This window comes from Gastrolobium bilobum, unplaced genomic scaffold (genome assembly GCF_033153095.1).
Source record: "Gastrolobium bilobum isolate Gb01-03AN ecotype WA unplaced genomic scaffold, APGP_CSIRO_Gbil_v1 utg13567, whole genome shotgun sequence".
In the NCBI taxonomy this organism is placed as follows: domain Eukaryota; kingdom Viridiplantae; phylum Streptophyta; class Magnoliopsida; order Fabales; family Fabaceae; genus Gastrolobium; species Gastrolobium bilobum.
In genome coordinates this window covers 112203-137412 of record NW_026896060.1, presented here as the reverse complement: position 1 = coordinate 137412, position 25210 = coordinate 112203, and the positions used below count along the sequence as shown (strand labels likewise).

The 25210-nt window shown below is 37.1% G+C and overlaps 1 protein-coding gene across 2 annotated transcripts in view; it reads left to right on the top strand.

Moving 5' to 3' along the window:
• The first annotated feature begins 721 nt into the window (after positions 1-721).
• The window catches only part of LOC133297543 (uncharacterized), a 31168-nt gene continuing 6679 nt past the window's right edge, over positions 722-25210 (top strand). Inside the window, exons 1-15 of one of the 2 annotated variants that reach the window (XM_061496712.1) lie at positions 722-886; positions 1437-1567; positions 3078-3134; positions 4736-4763; positions 4852-4974; positions 22375-22486; positions 22630-22667; positions 22810-22863; positions 22944-23012; positions 23151-23267; positions 23393-23461; positions 23843-23922; positions 24168-24296; positions 24372-24648; positions 25063-25152. In XM_061496712.1, the coding sequence (XP_061352696.1) occupies positions 1473-1567; positions 3078-3134; positions 4736-4763; positions 4852-4974; positions 22375-22486; positions 22630-22667; positions 22810-22863; positions 22944-23012; positions 23151-23267; positions 23393-23461; positions 23843-23922; positions 24168-24296; positions 24372-24648; positions 25063-25152 (1338 nt within the window). In that variant the 5' untranslated portion in view covers positions 722-886; positions 1437-1472. Of the gene's footprint in view, positions 887-1436; positions 1568-3077; positions 3135-4735; positions 4764-4851; positions 4979-22374; positions 22487-22629; positions 22668-22809; positions 22864-22943; positions 23013-23150; positions 23268-23392; positions 23462-23842; positions 23923-24167; positions 24297-24371; positions 24649-25062; positions 25153-25210 lie in introns of those variants that run through there. The other variant, XM_061496713.1, reaches the window with a different exon arrangement.

The window sequence follows — 25210 nt, the reverse complement described above, 5'->3', positions numbered from 1 at the left end:
GAAGTCCAGTTTGAAGCAGTTGTGTCGCGAGTCGCATAACTCCGACTATACTTAACTAAATTGTTAATGTTATTCCTTGTTAGAAAGCTCAAGATGTCTAGTTTAACATAGTAAAATATTAGAGTTGTTAATGGGGACATGTAATCCTAGTTTTGGAAATAGTACTGACTTTTAATGTTTAATATGACGATAGAGTTTGTTTCTTTTGATTGTTCTTCCGTAGAAGGACTTATGGACTCTATGGTACCATTAGTTGAGTTTATCATCATGATAAGGAAATAAAAAATAAAAAGTTTAAACACAATTTTACATTATTTAATTAAAATCTAGTTGTGCTTAATATCATAATTACTGATAATACACTAGGTGCACAGAAAGTGTTGCATTAGGGGAAAAAGAGAAAATATAAAATGAATAACAAATAACCCTTTAATGAAATTTATATTTTAGAAGAAAGAAATAAATTATCATCACCTTTATTATTTACTTTTATCTTCCTTATTATAAAGCTTCCTCATTTTAAAATTCCTTTCTTTTTCTCTCTATATTTCTTAATTAAGTTTTCTCTAAATTTCTCTAGACTTCTTGATTTTTCTCTAATTTTGAAGCATCCTCTCCCATAGTGATTAGTGAATAGTTAATAAAAAATCACAAATTCAATTAGAGGAAGAGCAGAGACTCCATTATTAAACCAACAAAGACTCTCACTCATACTTGGCGTTCGATCACTTTGTGGAAGGAAGCCCCAACTTCAGTTTAGCAACGTTGTTGTGACACACACGTTCCACGAAAAAAGCCCTTGATTTGACGAAGAGATTGATGCCTTAAACCTCCTCTTTCAACCAACAATTCCCAAAGGCCAAAGCTCCCTCCTTTTTCATAGTGGGTGAGTTCCACTATCGATTTCCCACTATCTCATAACTTCAATATAAAGATTCATGGAACTATCAAAAATCTACACAGGATATAGTTGTTGTTGTTGTTGTCGTTTCGCTTTCCTTTCGTTTTCGCTCAGTGCCATCGCGCACTCAATTATGTTGGGTAGTCACTTTTGCATCGCACTTCCACCTAATTATTATCACTTAACACCCCATCTTGCTCTTATGCTTTGCTTTGAGTTCAAGTGCACTGCTTCACTGCATTGTTTTACTTTTTAGATTATTATTTTTTTATTGTCTATTATTTATTTTTTTATTTCCCCCCCCCCCCAAGAACTTTAGCTTACTTGGGGGGCATTGGACAGTTATGTGGTGAAGATTTTGTTGATTGGTTAATTTGTTGTTGTTTTTGATAGTCAATAGTTGGGTTCTGAGAGCATTTGGGTTTGATTTGTATGGTGGGGTTTGGAGAATCTGTGGTGAAAATGTGAAATGGAGATGTTATGATTTCACTCTTTGTCTGCGCTTTCATATTTGGTGTTTCGAATGTATGTGTAGGCAGTGTGTGAGGACTCTGACGAGTTGCTCCTGAGAATGGATGATGTAGCAGGTTTGGTTGAGGCAGCAGGGTCGAGATTTAGTTCATTGGAGCTCATTGGACAAGGATCATTTGGCGACGTCTATAAAGGGTAGGTGTTAGTTTTTGGACTTGCAAAGTTAAACTACCTTTTCACATTGAGATCAAAGGAGTATTTCTTAGTGAGTGAGGCTTTCAGTCTGTTGCTTCTGCAGGTTGACCATTGAGAACTGTTTTTTGTTACTACAAATTTTATACTTATTCTTCACATGCTTATTTGACACCATAGGGTGCCACAATGTATCATGTATTTGAAATATGTAATTTGATGCTAGTGTAAATAAAGGACCTTTTGTGGTGCAAACTTGAGTTGGTTAGGAAACATTAATGTGAATGTCATATAACTTACATAAGGACTAGAATCAATGGACTTTTTTGAACAATATTGTGCATTGTCGAAAAGAAGTAGAAAATGGGAAAAAGGGTGTATATGATGACATCTTATGAGGGATGAACTTTTTTACTTTGAATTCTTTTCCAAAATTTGGAAAATGAGTCACAAAGATTGAACTGTATAACATTTTCTGTTTTGTCAACAATCAACAGTTAGGTGCTATTGATGCAAAAACCACACTAAATCTTTCACTAAATATTTGAATGTTGGTTGATTCTGATAATTGCTTTGAGTCCATTGCAATAGAGGATGAACTTCATGTTCGCATATCATTCTATTAACTTATTATTCCAAAGTTTGAAAATTGAACCATAAATCTCAATCTCTCATATGTTAACTTACAGCAGCATTAAAGATAGTTTTCTTTCAAGGTTCTTATTTTCAGTGACAGATCCTGCAACTCAAATTAAGTGTAAGATTGCTAAATGGGTTGTGGCACTGATAACTATTCAAGCATATGTTGTCCTTGCATCTCTAAGATGGTTTGTGTTACCAATGTTAGGCAATATCAGATGGGATTTCCTTCAATTGCAAATAAGGTGACAGAATTCAACTGCTATCGTTCAGTAAAGTAATTTAAATATAATGATATGAAAAGAAAATTCTTCTAGGGATGTTCAAAAGGACTATAAAAGCAAAATGCTATACTTATGCAAGCAAAACTGGTGTTTAGTTATTCTAAGATCAAGAATCTAATTGCATATGTTTGTTACTTAGAAGCAGGTTATGTGCATGTTATTGATAATTGGAAAAATTACTGTAAATATTATTTGAAGGATGTAGGTCCTTTTTAGATTAGTTTCACATTTTTTTTGTTTTTTGTTTTTTAATAGATAGATTGGTTTCACTTCTAGTTAACACTTATATAGCAATAAAATGTTCATATATCAAATTCCATTTTCTTTTGTCTTAATATTTTTATAATTTAAAGTGATATGTCGTACTCTAGATGCATGGAAAATTAGTGTACAAATTATAATTAGTAAATTTATTGCTGTCTTTGGAACATGTCATGCCCTGGTTCCCATAAAGCTACCTATCTGGCAGATAGGAATAACCTGGTCTAAAGAACTAGTTATTGCTCTCAGAGAACTTTTATTAACAGGACCTTAAGTCAGATGTGGACGATGATTTGTTTCTCACTTTCTTGCACTTATCTTTTTCCCAGGTTTGACAAGGAGCTCAACAAAGAAGTTGCTATCAAAGTGATTGATTTGGAAGAATCGTAAGTATATTCTTTTCAAGAATGTTTGACATCAAGGAACTGTGGGATTGGCCGTATTATGAATATTAAATAATTATATAATCATGGGCATCTGGAAATACATTGGGACATCTTTAATTTAATTATCTCAGATTGTTTGTTTGTTAGAATTATGCAATACACGCCAAGTACTGCACTGGAAAAGTAACAGTTTCTCCTTGTTTTTCCTTGATATGTTCTTTGTACAAGGAGGATGCAATCCTGCTGTTTTTATCAATCTTTCCACTTTACTTAATTTCCCCGATTTATCCCCAGTAATCTTTCTGATATCACTAATTGAATTTGTTAGTCCTAAAAACTACAAAAGTGCATGCTATTGTGTTGCATTTATGTGGGTAATGGATCATTGGTGATAAGATTAGACTCACATTTTTTATCCATGGCAAATTTTACCAAAAGAAAACAATAATTGAAAAGATCTGTGAGAGCAGTCATCTATGCTTATTGTTTTGTTGCTCCCCCCTTCTCCTTTTTTGGGTGACGTGTATTAAAGGAGTGTTAAGTGTCATATCTCCTTCCAGCTTCTCTGCATTAAGTTGAAAACCTTACAGGACAGTTTAATGGTTATTTCATCTAAATTTTACCCTAGCCATAATCTATATGCAAGTTAGGCTTGTTTTGTAGAGTTCATATGGGAAAGGGTGGAGTGATGGCTAAGGTTGGGATCTCAATAAGCTTTACCCTTCTTCCTCTATTTGGGAACTCAGTAAACTGTACCCTTCTCGCATACTTCTTGGTTGTAAAGAACCGTTTTAACCCAAAAGCTTAAGTTGTTGGGTGAGGCTTTTTTAATGGTTTATACTATTCTCTAACACGCCTCCTCACATGAGAGCTCACTGGGCTTGAAGGGTAGACAATGCACAGGCCCACCTACTTATATTAAGAAACTCCACAAGACTTAATTAATTATTAATTAAATGGGGCGGTGAGGATCGAATTTGTGACCACTTTCACTCCGGCTCTAATACCACTTAAAGAACTATTTCAATCCAAAATTTTAAGCTGTTAGGTGAGGGGTTTTTTATTGGTTTATACTATTCTCTAACGTTGGTGATAAGGGGTTTGTTAGCAACTTTTTGCACTCTCTAGAACGTACATCACATGCAACATGCATGACAATAGAAGAACCATACCCGTGTCTGATGCTGGTGAAGAATATACTATCTAATGCCTACAATTACTGTGAATAGGGACCGATACCTTCATTTGTGGAGAGTAAATGGCATCCCTATAATAGGTGTTGTGCAACAATCAATACTCCATATACATTCAATTGTTTGTTCATCATTAGAAGGCTGAACATTATTAATTTAAATGGGAAGATTTCTTTAACTTTGTCTGTCATGCATCTCATCCATTTAATGTTGTAGGGAAGTGGAACACATACATAGCAAACCAAGTGGGCCTCATTTTTGTTGAGTATTTAATTTGTAGATTTTGTCTCTCGGTAGAATGTTCGTACCTACTTCATTTTATTGCCTTGTTGAACTCATAATCCTTATGCAATTGTTGCTTAGAGTTACTTTATAACATTCCTCTTCTTTCTTTTCCCTTATATGCAGAGAGGATGAAATTGAGGACATTCAGAAGGTATATAATCTTATAGATTACTCCTACTTTGCAATACATCTATTATACTAAATGTTCAATTGTTTTTCATCAACTTAACTATTTTCAGGAAATCTCTGTTCTGTCACAATGTCGATCTCCGTACATTACTGACTATTATGGGTCCTTTCTCAATCAAACTAAACTTTGGATAATAATGGAATACATGGCTGGAGGCTCTGTTGCTGATCTAGTAGGTTACTTCTATTGACTTGCTTCTATATGTTCAATGCATGAAAGTGAAGTTGATGTTCCTCAGAAGTTGCCTCCATTAATAGAACATCCCTTGATTGTCCTTGAACTTTTTCATATTTATTTGAATTCTTAAAGCACAATTGCTGATAAGAAAATCTGGTTACAGCTTAAAGTTTACATATAGACATTAAAAATATGCCTAGAATGGCAGTAAGGGGACATAATGGCAGTTGGGGACTATGGTAGGGTTCGAGGTCTGAAGTTCAGATCTCATTGGGAGGGGTGGGATTTATGGGAGGGAGATAGGATACCCCTTGTTCTAGTGGATATATAAGTGTATAGAACTGGAGTATATTTGAGGATGGTTTAAGTTATGATTCCTTATGTGTCCCTGTATGTCTTAAATATCATGTGTTAGTAATTGTTGATGTCAAGACAATTTGTAGGTCGATGTTGGTTGGTTTTGTTTCTCAGACTTCAATTTTGTCTGGTATACCCTTGACCATGCGGAGCTTTATAGCACTAGGCTGCCTTTATTATTCCTATACTTACAACTTCCTTTTAAACCTCTTGTTTTGTTTGTTGTGTTTGTTTGTTTCTTGTTCTAAGAAAATTTCTTGTCCTTATTCTTTGTACTTCACTTATTAAATTTTTAGGCATTGTCATTTTTTGGCTTTCACTTTGATAGAATATCTTAGCATATCTCCATAATATATTCGTAATATCTTCAAATATATTTAGAATGTATTGTGGAATCATTCAGTCATGTCATTTAATTGAAGATAGTTATTTCCTATTCATTATTTTTCTTGATTTATTTCCTTATTCAATTAGGGTTAGTAGTCTTATTGTATTAGTGGGCTTGGGCTAGTAATACGACACTAGTATTTGACCTAATTATTAGTATAAATAAAACCATTTGGTCAGTATTTTATATTATATTATTTCACATCATATTAATCTAATATTATTTAACATCATTTTCCTTCTCTTTTCCCCCCTTTTCTCTACCTAAAATCTATAATTTTAACATGGTATTTGAGAGGTACCATCATCCGTGACCGATTTCCCTAACATCTAGAACTCCTATTACATTATTAGTGATATAGCTCACTTAGCTGTAGTTTTAGCTTTGCTAATATTACTTTACTTCTGTTTGTATCAGATAACTACTAGTCTTTCTATTTTGTATTCTGTTAGTTTGACTTGAGAAAGGTAATCTGATATATTATTAAATTGAATGTTAACTGTACAAAGGGTTCTCTATTTAAAGAGACTATACGACCTAATGGGCTAAGCCCAATACAACAAATAAATAAATAAATATTTATTACTTACAACACTCCCCCTCAAGCTGAGGAATAGATATTTATCATTTCCAGCTTGCTAGTAAGCTCTTGAAATCTGTCTGAAGGAAGTCCCTTTGTCAATACATCAGTTAATTGACACCCAGTGGGAATGTATGGAGTGGTAATCAACCCGCTATTAAGTTTCTCTTTGATGAAATGGCGGTCGACCTCAATATGTTTAGTCCGATCATGCTGAACTGGATTATGAGCTATACAAATAGCGGACTTATTATCACATAGCAACTTCATAGGTCCCTCACATTTTATTTTGAGATCATCAAGTACAATTTTTAGCCACAGTAACTCACAAATGCCTTGAGCCATAGCTCGAAATTCAGCCTCTGCACTTGATCTTGCAACCACATCTTGTTTCTTACTTCTCCATGTCACCAAGTTATCACAAAGAAACATACAATAACCAGTGGTAGAACGACGGTCAGTCACAGATCCAGCATAATCAGCATTAGTGTAGACTTCTAAAGAGAGATCTCCTTCACGCCGGAATAACAATCCTTTACCAGGAGTAGCTTTAAGATACTGGAGAATTTTCTCCACTGCCTGCATGTGTTTCTCTTTTGGATTGTGCATAAACTGACTGACAACACTAACAGCATAAGCTAGGTCTGGTCTAGTATGAGCCAGATATATCAATTTCCCAACTAGCCGTTGATATTGTCCTTTATCAACTGGAGGACTCGCCTCTTCATAGCTTATCTTGTGATTCTGCTCAATAGGAGTATTAGGGTTTACACCCGAGCTTTCCTGCTTCTTTGAGAAGATCAAGAACATATTTCCTCTGGCTGATAAAATTTCCTTTGTTTGAATGAGCTACCTCTATTCCTAGGAAATATCTCAGTTTCCCAAGGTCTTTAACTTCAAACTCAGAGGCTAGTCGTGTTTGTAGAATATGTCTTTGCACAAAATCATCACCTGTGATAATAATATCATCAACATATACAAGGAGCACAGTGAGCTTCCCATCTTGGGAGTGCTTAAAGAAAAGAGTGTGATCTCCTTGACTCTGTTTGTATCCTGAGGTCATCATAATCTTAGTAAATCTTCCAAACCAGGCACGAGGTGACTGCTTCAATCCATACAAGGCCTAATTTAATCTACAAACTTTATTTTCTCCGTTCACAAAATCAAAACCAGGCGGGATTTCCATGTAGACTTCTTCTTCTAACTCACCATTAAGGAAAGCATTCTTCACATCAAATTGATTTATATCCCAATTGTAATGAGCAGCAAGGGATAACAAGACTCTCACCGTATTCATCTTTGCAACTGGAGCGAAGGTTTCTTCATAATCAATGCCATAGGTTTGAGTGTAACCTTTGCGACTAATCGAGCCTTATATCTCTCAAGAGTGACATCAGAATTATACTTCAGGGCATAAACCCATCTGCACCCTACTGCTTTCTTTCCGTTGGGTCTATCAATAACCTCTTATGTTTTATTTTTCTCCAACGCATTCATCTCCTCTTGCATGGCTTGAGCCCAATTCCCATCTTTCAATGCTTCATGTACTGATTTTGGGATTGAAATAGAATCTAGTGCTGAAACAAAGCTTTTGTGCTGCACAGAAAGATTAATAGAAGAAACAAAATGGGAGATAGGGTATTGAGTACAAGAGGGACAGGAGGAACAAGATTTCTTGGAACAAGATCTTTTTCCTTTTCTTAGGGCAATGGGTAAATCATCATAATCAGTAGTAATAGGTAAGTCATCAGAAGTATTAATATCTTGATCAGAAATATGAGATTCAGGACTTACCAGTGGTTCAGACGATTGAGGTTGTTGGTGAAGCAATGTGGGTTGTTTCCTTCTATGATATACTAACTCAGGTGTCACAATCTTCCGTATCTCTGGTGTACTTGGAGGATCAGACTCAGGAGGATCAAACATAGAAGAATCAGACACAGGAGGAACAGACATAAGAGGAGTAGGTGAAGGAGTAGACACTGAAGATTCAAACTCAAAGAAGGAAGGTGATGAGTTTTCTGGTGAATTATTCTCCCCCTAAAGATGAGGACTTTAGAAAAAAGACTCAGATTCCTGAAATGTAACATCCATAGAATATTGAAAAGAAGTTTCTGTATATATTGATTTTGAATAATTTACATGAGAGAGTATTTATACAAGAAAGAATCGCTAAGAATGACTAAGCGATGACTAAGCGATGACTAATCAATCCTAATCACAATCAATTCTAATCAATCACAATCAATCCTAATCAATCATAATCAATCCTAATTAATAGGAAATAAAAACGGAAACATGTTTGGATTCTGATTTTCTACACTCCCCCTCAAGTTGGGAGGTAAATATTGATCATTCCCAACTTGCCAATCAAGTCTTCGAATGCTGGACGGTGTAGGCCCTTGGTAAGGATATCTGCCGTTTGCTCTTTGGTTGGAACGTATATCAAACGCACACTTCCATCATCTAATTTTTCTTTGATGAAGTGACGATCAACTTCCACGTGCTTTGTTCGATCATGATGCACAGGATTTTGAGCAATGCTAATAGCTGCCTTGTTGTCACAATATAGTTTTATTGGTAGGGAATATGAAATCTTCAACTCTTGAAGAAGTCTTCTCAACCAGATTCCTTCACAAACTCCATGAGATAAAGCTCGAAATTCTGCTTCAGCACTACTTCTTGCAACCACTGTTTGCTTTTTGCTTCTCCAAGTAACAAGATTTCCCCACACATAGGTGCAATAGCCTGAGGTAGATCTCCTGTCTACTGATGAGCCTGCCCAATCTGCATCAGTGTAGATTTCAATTGTCCTTTTATACCCCTTTTTAAAGAATAATCCTCTTCCTGGAGTATTCTTGAGGTATCTAAGCACCCTATAGACTGCACTAAGATGCTTCTCCTTGGGTGAGTGCATGAATTGACTAATCATACTCACCGCAAAGGCAATGTCAGGACGCGTATGAGATAAGTAGATTAGTTTACCAACCAATCGCTGATATTGTTCTTTATCCACCTCATTCCCATCTTCAATACCTAACTTGGTATTAGGTTCCACAGGTGTCTCAGCAGGTTTACACCCTAACATTCCTGTTTCCAACAAAAGATCTAGAACATATTTTTTTTGTGTTAGAGTGATGCCTGTTTTGCTCCTAGCAACTTCCATACCAAGGAAATATTTGAGAGTGCCAAGGTCTTTGAGTTCAAATTGAGCTGCTAGAAATTTCTTCAAGGTGTTCAATTCCTCAATATCATCACCTGTAAGAATTATATCATCTACGTATACAATAAGAATAGCAATTTTACCATCCTTAGAGTGTTTGTGGAAGAGAGTATGATCAGTCTGTGCTTGAATTAAGCCTCTTCTTTTGACTGCTTGTGTGAATTTGTCGAACCATTCTCTGGGAGACTGTTTCAATCCATATAGAGACTTTTTTAGTTTACACACTGATCCATTTCCCTTTTCAAAACCAGGTGGAGGATCCATATAGACTTCTTCATGTAAGTCACCATTTAGGAATGCATTCTTCACATCTAACTGTTGCAGAGGCCAATCTAGATTGGCAGCAAGAGATAAGAGAACTCGGATGGTATTGACTTTAGCAACCGGAGCAAAAGTCTCATGATAATCTATCCTATGAGTCTGAGTGAAACCCTTTGCAACCAATCTTGCCTTGTATCTGTTGATGCTATTATCTGCATTGAATTTTATTGTAAACACCCATTTGCATCCTACTGCCTGTTTTCCTTTGGGTATGGTCACTATCTCCCAAGTTCCATTTCTTTTTAAAGCATTCATTTCTTCAAAGACAGCATCCCTCCATTTTTGATCATTGAGAGCCTCATTTATATTTCTCGGTATCTTTGTACTATCCAACATAGTATTGAAAGCACGAAACCCTGGGGACAACTTTCCATATGAAATATGATTAGAAATAGGATGAGTAGTACAAGATCGAGTACCTTTTCTGAGAGCAATGGGCAAGTGTAGATCATTTTCACCATGACACTCAAGTATTGGGGTGCTGGAACTAGAACATGGTTCAGAATCCTGGCAGTGTAGAGGCTCTGGGTTATTCACACTTTGAGGAGGCTTTCGCCTGCTATAAACTTGTCCCCATTTTGAGGAGGCTCCTGATGGTGAGGATTCTGTAGCTCCCCCTGTTTCCAAAATTAGAGGTAATACCGTGGCATCAGTAGGTTCCCATGACTGATCTTCATCTACTCCTATCTCCCCCTGAAGAGAAGTCAAGGGGAAGAAATGGTCATTTTCAGAAAAAGTGACATCCATAGAGACAAAGACCTTACGAAGAGAGGGTGAATAACATTTATAGCCACGTTGAGTAGGAGAATAACCAATAAAGACACACTGGAGAGACTTAGGATCAAGCTTAGACCGTTGATGGGAGGGAATATGGACAAATGCAACGCAACCAAATAACTTGAGAGGTAAGGAGGAGACACCTCGGAAGGAAGGGAAGATACGAACAAGACTAGAAAGAGGAGACTGAAATTTCAGAATGCGAGATGGCATTCGATTTATCAGATACGAGGCAGTGAGAACTGCCTCTCCCCAAAGATATTTAGAAACACTCGTGGTAAACATAAGAGCCCGAGCAACTTCAAGGAGATGTCGGTTTTTTCTTTCCGCAACTCCGTTTTGTTGGGGTGTGTCAGGACACGAGCTTTGGTGAAGGATGCCATGTTGGGAAAGATATTCTCCAAGAATAGAGTTAAAATACTCTTTGCCATTATCTGTACGAAGAATTTGTATAGCAACTTGGAATTGGGTTTGAACCATGGCATGAAATTTTTTAAACACGGATGCAGCATCGGACTTATCCTTTAGAAGATACACCCAACAGACTCGAGAATGGTCATCAATGAAGGTAATGAACCATCGAGTACCTGAAATATTTTTAACACGGGCTGGACCCCATATGTCACTATGAATTAAGGAAAATGGGGAAGAGTCATGGTGAACTTTAGAAGGATAATGAGCACGAGTATGCTTGGCAAGTTGACAAATATCACAAGAAAACAAACTTGGACTTTTATGAATAAATAAGTTTGGAAACAACTTCTGAAGATAAATAAAATTTGGATGGCCTAGCCTATGATGCCACATCATAACATCATTACATGAATCAAAAGGAAACATAGAGTTTTTTTCTACGAAAACAGCTTCATGAGTCACATCCTCCTCAAAGTAGTAAAGTCCACCATCCTCTCTAGCACTGCCAATCATCCTCTCCGAGTCCTGTTCCTGAAAAACACAACCATGTGGAAAGAATTTAGCAAAGCAATGCAACTCAGAGGTGAGCTTGCTAATAGAAATGAGATTACAAGTCAAAGAAGGAACATAAAGAACTGATGTCAAAGTAATCAGCTCAGAAAGTTTAATGGTTCCGTGTCCCGCAATCTGGGAAAAACTGCCATCGGCGATCTTGACCCGAGAAGGTTCAGAATATGGAGTGTATGAACAAAACAAGCCAAGATTACCTGTCATATGATCAGAGGCACCAGAATCAAGGATCCAATGATTTTGACTATCAACATGGAAAGTTGTACCTTGGTGGACCACATGACTAGTGGCCTTAGGAGGTTGAGTCAAAAGTCTCTGAAGTTGTTCAAACTTAGTCTTGCTAAGAAAGACACCATCAGAGTAAGAGGAAGAGTGTTTTGAGGAAGCCATGAATAGAAAGAGAAGGGTTGACCGTTGATGAAAAATCAAGTTTTGTAAATTTTTGATCTGACCTCTGGAACAGGAAGGGGAGAAGCCGGCGAGAAGGTCTGTGCAAGTCGCGGCGGAAAAAGACGTTGGGAAGGCGGCGTGTGGAGCTCACGCGCCGGAAACTGGCCGCGCGTGTGACGGCGCGTGCGGCGGTTGACGGCGATGGGTCCAGCGGCGGTCGACTCGTCGGATCCTTCTGAGTCGAATGGTCACCTCACTTTCTTGATCGGAGGTCAGTAGACTAGGTTTCTGTGTTGGACAGATTCAAGGAGGTGTTTAGGAGGTGTTTGACGGTGATGGAAGTGTTTGGATGGTTATTTCAGATTTGAATTAGGGTAGGAACGAACCCGCTCTTGATACCATATTGAAAAGAAGTTTCTGTATATATTGATTTTGAATAATTTACATGAGAGAGTATTTATACAAGAAAGAATCGCTAAGAATAACTAAGCGATGACTAATCAATCCTAATCACAATCAATTCTAATCAATCACAATCAATCACAATCAATCCTAATCAATCATAATCAATCCTAATTAATAGGAAATAAAAACGGAAACATGTTTGGATTCTGATTTTCTACAGAAACAAAAAATTTCCGACTGCCAGGGTGATAGCACTTGTAGCCCTTCTTATCAGGAGCATAACCAAGGAAAACACATTTAAGGGCCCTAGGATCTAACTTACTGCGACGATGTTTATGAACATGAACAAAGACAACACATCCAAACACTCGTGGAGGAAGACTCTGATAGTTGGAACAGAAGGGAAAAAAGAAGTTATTGAGTGAATAGGACTTACATTGTCAAGAACCCGAGTGGGTAAACGGTTGATCAAGAACGCTGCAGTAAGAATGACATCTCCCCAATAGCATTTGGGTACATGTGTTTGAAACAATAAGGCACGAGCAACTTCAAGAAGGTGACGATTCTTTCTTTCAGCAACCCCATTTTGTTGAGCGGTGTATACACAAGTAAGTTCATGAATCATACCTTGACTTCGTATAAATTGGGAAAAATAGTGATTAACATATTCAGTACCATTATCAGTCCTTAGCCTCTTGAATTTTTTACCAAATTGGGTCTCAACCATTTTATATAATTGAAAGAATAGTTGTGGTACCTCAGACTTTTCACGCATTAAGTAAACCCAAGTTACACGAGTGCAATCATCAATAAAAGAAACAAACCATTTATTACCAGAAGAATGAGGGACCTTAGAAGGACCCCAAACATCAGAATGAATAAGATCAAAAGGTTCAACACTTTTAGTAATACTAGAAGGAAAAGATACACGATGATGCTTAGCAAACTCACAAACATCACAATGAAAAGACTCAACAGACTTAGACAAAAACAATGATGGAAATAAAGACTTGAGTAAACTAAATGAAGGATGTCCCAAGCGTTTATGATAAAGCCAAATCAGAGAATCAACAGTTGACCGGCCGTGAGACAGCAAGATGTGATCCTTACCATTATTTGCAGGAGATTGTGACACCAGATAGTACAACCCACCTTGCTCTTTAGCACTCCCAATCGTCTTTCCCGTGGCAAGATCTTGAAAAACACAGTGAGTAGGGAAGAAGGTTACAGTGCAATTCAAATCTTTTGTAATTTTATGAATAGAAAGAAGATTAGTAGAGAGTTTAGGGACATGAAGAGCATCTTTGAGATGTAAGGAAGGCTGTAATTTCATGTTACCAGAACCCGCAACTGATGTATGTGAGCTATTAGCTACGATTATTGTATGAGTGTCAATGGTAGGGTTATAAGAAATAAAGGAGTCAGCACAACAAGCCATATGATCAGTAGCACCAGAATCAATAACCCAAGAATGTTTAAAATCAGTACATGAAGTAAGAAAAGAATAAGTATTGGAGCTCATACCAGTCATAGCCAAAGCACTAGTACCATATGACTTGCTCAGAGAATCAAGGATGGTCCGGAACCGTTCCAACTCATCTTGACGAAATGTAGGTTGAGTCTCATTAGGTGCAGGAGCTATATCAGAGGAAGTAAAATGCGCTTGACCACGCATCCTTGCCATCTTTTCTAAGACCTTTTCCTTTCCATGGAGGCGAAAACATAGATCCTTGATATGACCTGTTCTTCTACAATAAGAACACCAGCGACCATCTTTCTTAGGTCTAGAAGATGCACCATCAGAAAATTTTGTAAAAGAACTCCCTTGAGAAGAACCATCCTTTTTTGTGGAAATCATAGCAGACCCATCAGTGGGTTTAGAAGCAGCACCATCATGAGATGACAGCATGGCAGATTTATCAGAGTTCATCATAACTCTCCGATGAGTCTCCTCCCCCTGAACAGTATTGAAAACAACAGAAAGGGATGGAAAAGTATCTTTGCCAAGTATCTGAACCCGAATAGGATCATACTTGGAATTCAAACAAGAAAGAAAATCAAAATTACGCTCATTTTCCACCTCCTTGGCTAAGGCAGTAGCATCTGCAGTACATTGCATTTTCAAACTCTGAAATTGATCAAGTTCAGTCCACAACTCCTTCAAAATACCATAATAAGCAGTCACTGATAAGGACTTTTGTTCAGTAGAGAATATTTTATTGCGCAATTCATAGCGCGCAGCCATATCCTGTTTCAAAGAATAAGTTGAGCGAACAGTGTCCCAAATCTCCTGGGCAGAAGACAGAAACATGCAGTGACGACCCACTTTAGGAGTCATCGAGTTCCATAACCAAGTCATGATAAGGGAATCTTCATTAACCCAGACAGTAAACTTCGGGTCATTTTTCGCAGGAGCAGGGCCATCAAGATGAGCAATCTTATTGCGACTCTTGATGGTAGTGCGAATAAGCTGAGACCACGACAAGTAGTTGGATCCATCAAGGCGATAACTCTGATGTAAATTAGGAAGATCATTGTGACCAAGCGGGGTATCAGTAGGCTGTGTATTCTGCGAAATCGTTGACTCACCATCATTCTCCACCATACTGCAATGAAAAAGTTAACAAACGGTGACAGAATCCACCAAACAGAAAAGCAAATGAACTTCGATCAGTGAATAAATCACAGATCTAGAGAGAGAACACAGACGAGAAGAATGGCGGTGGTCCGATCCAAAAACAAGGCCGCGCGCGCCTCCACGCACCGGAGAAAGGGGCTCTTAAGCTTCACGCGTGGAAAAAGGGGCGGGGCGTGAGAGCTCGGCGTGGTCGTCCGGTGAGTGCGCACCTATCTGTGGGTGGTCGCGGTTGAAAAGTCACCGGAAAAAGGTCCAAATGGTGAAGACAGATCTGATTAGAGGCGGTCGGAGGTGTTTGGGTCGTTTGTGACTGAGAGACGGTGCGTAGAATGATAGATCGGAGAAAAATAAGGTCAATAGTGGTCCTCTTGGTCCAAAAGGTCCCAAGAAATTTTTTTTCAGTGGCGGCAAGAGGCAAAGAAATTAGGGTTTTGCTCAAAAAGGCAATAGGCGCGGAAGCAGAGCCCTTAGGATCGAGAGCTCTGATACCAACTTGAAAAAGGTAATCTGATATATTATTAAATTGTATGTTAACTGTACAAAGGGTTCTCTATTTAAAGAGACTATACGACCTAATGGGCTAAGTTCAATACAACAAATAAATAAATAAATATTTATTATTTACAACAGTTTGTTTGGGTGCTAGTTATTTGCTGACTCAGATCTAAGTCCTTACATTGCTCTATAAATAGAGCTTCATGTATTAGTTTCTTTATTAGAATATGCAGTGGGGTAAATGGCTTCCGCTCTGATCTCTTCTCTCTCTCTCTTTCTTCTTGTCTTACCAAACTCTGATATGGTATCAGAGCTCTTTTCCTGAGGGCCTTATCCATTTCTTGCTTCACTCATGGCTTCCACAACATCATCTTCTCAAGAAAATCGCAACAGTAACAACTCGAATCTCAGCTTGAATCACACTTCTTTGATGGAGAAAGTTCAAAATCTCTTCAACTACCAAATCTCTTGTGAAACTTACGGAGGGCAATTTCTTATTCTGGGGTCAAATTACAGAGCTAATAATAAAAACACATCAGCTCCAATGATTCCTGGTAAGTCAGAAAATTCCTTTGAAATTGCTCACTTGAAGAAAATCAAGATAATGAATCGGCAAATCCAGAGTACGTCACTTGGCTCACACAAGATTAGATGTTGTTAACTTGACTACTCTCAACGCTCTTTGATCTATAGTGAATGAAACCCTAGGAGTCAAACATTCTCATGAAGCTTGGGATAAAATCCATAAATTGTTTCATAGAGTGATGAAGTCGATAGCCAGAAACTTTAGCTCTGAGCTTCGCTCAATGAAGAAAGGTACAAAGACGATTTCCGAGTACTTGTCCAGAATCAAGACTCTTTGCAATTCGTTGAAGGTGATAAACAATCCAGTTTCTGTAGAGGATAAGATCGAGTACATACTCGAAGGTCTTCCTTCAGATTACAATTCGTTTGTTTTGAGCGTTCATGGACGTGAAAAGGCATATGGCTTTGATGATATAGCAATTGAGTTAATGGCCTATGAACAGTTACTGCTGAAGCAAAATGAATCACTGTTGAGTGTCACAGCTTCAGTGAATGTTGCTTTAACACAGAACAAGTCGGTGAAAGATACTATGTTTCCTTTGTTTTGCTGAATGAAGAGCAGAGCATGAACTAGATGCAAGTTCACCGCGATTCTGGTCCTTCTAATGCTGGAAACAGAGGAAGAGGCAAGCTTGGAGGTCGAAACAACAAAGGAAGAGGCCGTGGACCTCGCGCTAATGTTCACTGCCAACTATGCTATAAGTTTGGTCATGATGTTCGTACTTGTTGGTACAGGTTTGACGAGAACCTTGTGCCTAATATTCCACTTCCAAGATCAAATGATCTGTAGTATTTCACTTCACAACAATAGAAGCCTTATCAATATGTTTGTCAGCAAGCGAATCCAGCTCCTCAAGCAATGATTGCAGCTCAACCAGGCCTCTTACCTCTTCCAACATCTGCACCTACCATTGAATGGTTTCTGGATTCTGGTGCTAGTCATCATGTCATAGCAAATCCAGCCAATTTGCTTCAAAGTTAGCAACTCTCTGGTACAGATAAGATTATCATTAGTAACAGAAAGGTTTGCCAATTCTTGCTATTGGTTGATCAAAATTTGTGTCTCCTTTTGACTATCAAACTGAGTTAGTGAATAATTTGTTAAGTGTTAGCTAATTTGCAAAAGATAACAATGTATATTTTGAGTTTCATCCTTCTAAATACTTTGTTAAATCGCAGGAGTCTCATAATATTCTTCTAAAGGGATCAGTAAGCAAGGATGGACTGTATTGTTTTCCAAGTGTTTGTCTCCCTCAAGCCTCCACTCTTGTCAAGACTTCTTCAGTTTCAAATGTATCTCCTGTCTCATTAGTTTCTAGTTGTAATAATCCACAGCTTCATACTTGTACTCAGCCTAGTGTTATTTCTAATATAGCTTTTTCCTTGCGGCATTGTCGTCTAGGACATCCACATCATGTAGCCTTAAAGAATGTACTCAATGCTTGTAAAATTCCTTTTGATAATAAAAATGAGTTGGACTTTTGTTTCTCTTGCTGTCTGGGAAAAGCTCATAGACTTCATTCACCTTCTTCACAATCTGTCTATAATTTCCTTTTTGAGTTGATTTATAGTGATCTTTGGGGACCAGCCCCCTTCAAGTCTACTCTTGGAAATTCATATTATATATCCTTTGTGCATGCAAATACAAAGTATACTTGGCTGTATCCTATTCAACAAAAATCAGATGCTATTGTCATGTTCAAACAGTTTCATTCAATGGTTACTAAACATTTTCAAGCTCCAATTAAAGCCATCCAAATTGATTGGGGTGGGGAGTTTCGGTCATTTACCCAATACCTAAAACTTCATGGCATATTGCACAGAATAACATGCCCTCATCCACATCATCAAAATTGAGTTGTAGAAGAAAACATAGACATATTGTTGAGACTGGTTTGACCCTTCTTTCTTATGCATCTCTTCCTATGAAATTTTGGGATTATGCCTTTAAATCAGCAACCTTTCTTATTAGCCGTTTACCCATTGCCTCGTTAAACTTTGAGGTTCCCTACACCAAACTTTACAAAACTGAACCTGACTACAAATTTCTTTAAGTGTTTGGTTGTGCTTGTTTTCCATTTCTAAGACCTTATAATAAGCACAAACTTGAACACAGATCCCAAGAGTATGTTTTTCTTAGATATTCCTCTAGTCATAAAGGATATATTTGTCAAATTAAGGATGGCAGGACCTTTGTTTCAAAATATGTGATTTTCAATGAATATATGTTTCAGCTGTCTCTCATTTTATTCCTCTCTTTATTCAAGACATGTCACCACCCAATAGTTTATCACATGTCACACAAAGTGCTGATACATCAAATTCACCCTCAGAACAGTCATCCCCTATGTTATGTACAAGTCACAATCCATGGGATACCTCACCATATACTCTTGTTCAGTCTAATAACTCTCCCGTATCAGATTTTGAGTCTTTATCTACACTTAGTCATACAAGTTCAGCCCAAGACCGAGACTCTCTAGCTCCTTCACAGTTGGATTATTCTATTGCATCCTCATCACCTGTCTTTCTTGAGTCTTCCTCATCTGAATTTTTTCCTTCATCCTCTCTTAATCCTAACTCACCTGCTCACTCTATTCAAACAAGTTCTAAAACTCTAGCTAGAGCTCAATCTCTTCTCACTCACATTGAGCCCACTTTAGTCAAGCAGGCATTGTCCAGTCCACCATGGCATGAGGCTATGAAGGTTGAATATAATGCTTTATTGGCTAACCATACTTGGACTCTTGTTCCTCTTCCTTCTAACAGGTTTGCCATAGGGTGCAAATTGATGTTCAAGCTTAAGGAGAATCCTGATGGCTTAATAAACAAGTACAAAGCAAGGCTGGTTGCCAAAGGTTTTCACCAACAACCTGGGTTTGATTACATTCAGCCTGTTGTTCGACCAGTTACCATTTGGATTATGCTCACTTTGGCATTCCCTTATGGCTGGACTCTTAGGCAATTGGATGTTAATAATGGCTTCTCAAATAGAGATCTTGAAAAGGAGGTGTACATGGTCCCAAGAGCTTGTTTGACAAGTTGAAGAATTCTCTTTTGAAGATTCTAATAAGAAACTTGTTTGTAAGCTCAACAAGGCTCTTTATGGGCTGAAACAGGCCCCAAGAGCCTGGTTTGACAAGTTGAAGAATTCTCTTTTCTCCTTCGGCTTCAAGGCCAGTTGCTGTAATCCTTCCTTGTTTATTCAAACTTCCACTTGATGCATCTATGTACTTGTCTATGTCGATGATATTATAGTAACCAGGAATGATTCTTCCTTCATTACTCTTCTTGTCTCACAACTCAATTCTCATTTTGCCTTGAAGGATTTGGGTGATCTGGATTACTTCCTTGGTGTTGAGGTTAAAAGGAATTATTCCAATACATTGATGTTGTCCCAGACAAAGTACATTCGGGATTTGCTCACTAGAGCTTCTACACAAGAAGCCAAGGGAATCACTTCTCCTATGCCTAGTAGCTGCATTCTCTCTCAGTTTGGATCTCATTGTTACCCTGATCCACATCACTACATATTGTTGGGGCTCATCAATATGCCACTATTAATTGACCTGATATTAGTTATGCTGTAAATAAAGTTTGCCAATTTATGACTCAACCGTTGGAGAACATTGGGTTATTGTTATAAGAATATTGCGCTACTTGAAAGGCACTATTTCATTTCGCTTACAACTCAAGGCAGCATGTCCCATTGCTCCTTTATCTCTCATTGTTTATTGTGATGCTGATTGGGCTTCCGATCCTTATGATACGCGGTCAACATTTGGTGCTAGCATCTTTCTTGGTCCAAACCTTGTCTCTTGGTAGTCCAAGAAGCACATTTTATTCGCCCGTTCTAGTGCAGGAGCTGAGTATCACAGTTTGGCCTCTACCTTTGCTGAAATCTTGTGGATTCAATCTTTACTTAGGGAACTTCATATCCCTTTGTCTACTCCTCAAGTTCTTTGTGATAATATGAGCATATTGGCTCTAACTCAGAATCCAGTTCTTCATGCCCAACCAAACATATGGAGCTTGATATTTTCTTTGTCCGTGAACATGTTATCAACAGAGAATTCTATCCGTGAGGCGTGAACGTAATATTTACAATTCATTTGTTTTGAGCGTTCATGGACGTGAAAAGGCATATGGCTTTGATGACATAGCAATTGAGTTAATGGCCTATGAACAATTATTGTTGAAGCAAAATGAATCACTGTTGAGTGACCCAGCCAAAGTGAATGTTGCTTTAACACAGAACAAGTCGGTGAAAGATACTATGTTTGCCCCGACTATTGGTGGTGTCTCATATTCCATCTTCTGATCAAGTGGCTTACACCCTCACCAAGGCTCTGTCACCTGCTCGGTTTGCTGATTTAGATCCAAACTCAAGGTCTTGGATTGCTCACTCTTCATATCCAAGTCTCCTTGAGTTTGCAGGAGGGTATTAGTGATATAGCTCACTTAGCTTTAGTTTTAGCTTTGCTAATATTACTGTACTTCTGTTTGTACAGATAGCTACTAGTCTTTCTGTTTTGTATTATGTTAGTTTGTTTGGGTGTTAGTTATTTGTTGACTCAGATCTGAGTCCTTACATTTCTCTATAAATAGAGCTCTCATGTATTAGTTTCTTTATCAGAATATACAGCGAGTTCAATGGCTTCCTCTCTGATCTCTTCTCTCTCTTCTCGTTCTTACCAAACTCTTATATAAATGATGTCTTTCTAGTTTCTCCTATGATTAACTTTAGTTTTCTTCCCCTTCATACTTGCTGTTGTTTTGTTTTGTTTCACTTTATGGTGACCTTTTTCTGTCTTTCCTTCCTACACTCTTATAATCTTTATCTTTGCTGATGCTCTTCCCTTGCATGGTATCATTGTTGTTTTTCCAATGTTGGCATACCATTGAGAGGGAGAGTGAGAATAATGACCAAAACCCAACTTATACTTCAATGCTAGTGCTACTACCAACGATTATTCTGGTAATGGCTTTGCTACACTGTGGTAACTTCTCTTCCCTTGAACCATAATTCTGATGATGACTTATGTTAACTATGACTTACACCAGCCCCAGATTTAATATATCAGTTTTTATTGGGTCTCATAATTATTCTTGCGGTTTGAAGCCTTCAAATACTGAAACTTGGAGAAGTTTAAGTTTTTGATGTGTATTTTGCTTGCTAGGAAATTTTCGCTCAGCATCTTTCAAGCAAATTGTGTTCTTCCTTGGTTATGTAATATTCCGATATCCCTTCAGGCTAATGATCATTCTAGCTGTTCAGCTGAGTTATCTTTCCAAATTCCAACAATGCTAATCTCTACAACATCTCCAACATCCTTAGATTTGTTTTTCTAGCTGTGTTTTATGGAGCCCACTTTATATTTATGTTATTTCCTTTTTAAAGTTCTCATTTGCATCAAGCTTAAAACTTAGTAAGTTTTAGATTGAGGGGAAGTGTTAGAATATTTAGATTATTTTAGAATGTTTTAGCCTATACCCAGAATATATTTGTAATATATTAGAGTCAAACTATATTATGGAATCAATTAGTCATCTAATTGAGGAAACGGTTTTACGAGTTATATCCTATTCATTACATTTCCTAATTTATTTCCTTATTCAATTAGGGTTGGTAGTCTTACCGTATTAGTGGGCTTGGGCTTGTACTAGTAATACAACACTAGTACTTGAAATAATTACTATAAATAAGATCATTGGGTCAGTATTTTGTATCACATTATTACGTACAACATCAATATTTGAATATTATTGAGATGCTGTTTGGTACGTGGACATATTTTTTTCCTAGGAAAGTGATAGTGGCAATCTGATATTGCCATGTTTGGTACAAAGAAATCTAAAATTATTTTGGGAAAATTTTATTCCCAAGATTTTAAATAACACATAACAATCCCATAGAATGCCATCCAAGATGTGGTATTTCAAGAATTTTGGTGGGTGGGAAAATGTTGTGTGAAAATCAACCCAATATTCCTGGGAATATTTTGACCAACCAAACAACTTTTTGTAACATTTCCGGTAAACTCATTTTCCTAGCATATTCCTAGAAATCAGGATTCCTGGATGAAAAAAATTTCTCCTCTATCAAACGCCCCCTGAAAGTCTTTATTTCTCTTTTTTTCCTTTTCTCTACCTAAACAGTATAATCTCAACAATTTTTTTTTTTTTTTTTTTGTTTGTATATTTGTTCTTGGTAATTTCCAATATGGCTATATGGTGGTTTTGCTTTTGTAGCTCCAATCAGGTCCTCCACTTGATGAAATGTCAATTGCGTGCGTTCTACGTGACTTGCTTCATGCAATTGATTACCTACATAATGAAGGAAAAATTCATAGAGACATTAAAGGTATCATCAACAACACCCTCTCCTTTTGTTTTTACGTGGTTTAAAGCTGCTTTCCCACTTCCATTTAGAAATTTTATAATCATGGACTTCAATTTTTTTTAATGAGCTTTATAATTCTCAGAATTTGCATATCAATTTTGCAGCTGCAAACATTTTATTGACTGAGACTGGTGATGTAAAGGTATATCTCTTATTCTCAGAGAGACTATAATTTCCATTTTTAAAAAAGATGACTTACTTGAAAAATGATACATAAATAACTTTACATGTGAACTAACATACATTTGCGTATGAATTTTTATGTGATTTTGTATTTGTCACAGGTTGCAGATTTTGGTGTTTCTGCACAGTTAACTAGGACTATATCAAGGAGAAAGGTAAATATACTTAATTAAGGGTATTATTAATTAGTATATTTCATATTTGACTGGATATGCTAATTGTTTGATAACAACAGACATTTGTAGGAACACCATTCTGGATGGCACCTGAGGTTATTCAAAACACAGAAGGATATAATGAGAAGGTTATCTTATAGTAACTCTAAAAATTTGTATAATGTTATCTTGGATTCCACCCTATCATATTTCTTTCCATTCTGTGTTCCTTTATTGTTTTTGTCTTTATCTCATAATAACCATCACTCCGTATTTTGTTTGTGCAGGCAGATATCTGGTCTCTGGGTATTACTGCAATTGAAATGGCAAAAGGGGAGCCACCACTTGCTGATCTTCATCCTATGAGAGTGCTTTTCATCATACCCCGAGAGAATCCGCCGCAGGTTCTGCGTTTTTTAATATCAAATTAATTGATCTTTCAAAACATTTTGAGTACATAAAGTTTTCTAGATGGAGATTTTATTTTTCCCAGTTGAAAAGAATTGACATTTAATGATGTTCTGTGCAGCTAGATGAGCATTTTTCTCGTCCCATGAAAGAATTTGTTTCATTGTGTTTGAAGAAGGTTCCTGCCGAGGCAAGTGTCTATGCTTTAGACACACTCACTCTTGTTTCATTTTCTTTCTTTCTCTTTTTGTTAAAATGAACAGGTCCTGTTTTAGGCTTTAGTTTGAATGAAATGTTCACTTTATGAATTGTAGAACAGCCAGAAAACAGATTTTTTGTTTTATCATACTTGATATGCTTGTGTAGGACATCTGATTTTGGGAGAAAAAGTAAATATAATAAATATCGGAATTTGTATATGTTAAGTTTGTATCCTAAATTAATAATATGCAATGTATTGCTTAATTTTCCCTGATCGATTTATACTAAACTTGTATTAGAACCGATGAAGTTGGCTCTTTTTGTTGGTCTCTTCCCTAACTTTTTTACCTTGTAATGGCTTAAATTCCAGAGGCCAAGTGCTAAGGAACTTCTCAAACACCGTTTCATTCGGAGTGCTAGGAAGAATCCAAAGCTTTTAGAGAGAATAAGGTGCAAATTATTGCTTATAACCTTGCTATATTTTGCACACTTAATTCTACTTATTTTTCTTTTGGCTGTTAAGTCTCTTTTCCTCCTTTCTAGGTAAGTTAATATATTTGAACTCAAAAGACGTTTTGAAGTAAATATTGAAACCCTTTTGCCTATGCTTTGATAACATGTTTTCCATGACCAGAAAATTAAAAAAAAATATCCCCATTTTGTGGTTGATTCCATGCTTTCTGTTTTCATGACAGGGAGCGACCAAAGTATCAAATAAAGGAAGATCCGGTGGAACCTAGAAATGGCCCGGGTGGAATAGGGGAGGCATCTGATACTATCAAGGTGGCAAGAGATTTAAGAAGTGAAGAAACTAATCAGCCCAGGTAGGTTATAAGTGTTGGGTTACTGCTTTTTATTTTACATATCGATTTTACTGATGGACATATTGTGATTTACAGTGGTCAGGGTAAAACCCTGAAAAGTTCTGGGTGGGACTTCAGCATTGGGGGATCACAGGGTACTGGAACCTTTCGTAGTGTTTCACGACCACCTCAGTTTAGAGATAAGAAAGCTGAAGTTTCAAATCATCAGCTTAACCAAAGGAAAACTTCAGATAGTGGCTATCAAGAGGGATCTGCCATTAGAAGTGCCCTTAATGAGTCGCTAGAAACTTCTTTTAGAAAAGATCTCGGAGTTTCCTACCATGATGAGAATCCAGATAATCACCTTGAAGATGTAATTGACTCTTGCTATGTGTATCTATCTTTGTCAAAGAAGTTAACTTCAATTAAATGATTTATTGAACAGATATATCTCCATATGGGAAATGTTAAGGCATTGTTGGTAGTTTCTAAAACATTGGATCTATGATTAATGCTTAAGTGTGAGGGAAAACCAGATGAGTTTTTAGATACTTTGAGTTGAAGCTAATAAAATGTTCTTTCTCCATCTTGCTGCCCATTTAGCAGACATATAAACAACAATTAAAATGTCTGCAGCAGTATAATCATTTAAAGAGTTCAGCTAGTCAAATAATGTGTGAAAAAATTGCATCATCAATCATGAAGTATGATGAGAACTCAATGAACTTGGTGAAACTTCATTTTAAACATGAACATGCTTTGATCTACTGAACTTGTCAATTTTCAGGATGAATTGTCTGGGAATGGATCAGGAACTGTTGTTGTTAGGCCTCTCAAAGGATCACAGCCATCACTGTTTCGTGACCAAAGTTCTCTGGTATTTTTCAAGCTGAGTTTCTTTGATTCAAAACTGGTTAGTTATAATTATTTCTGTG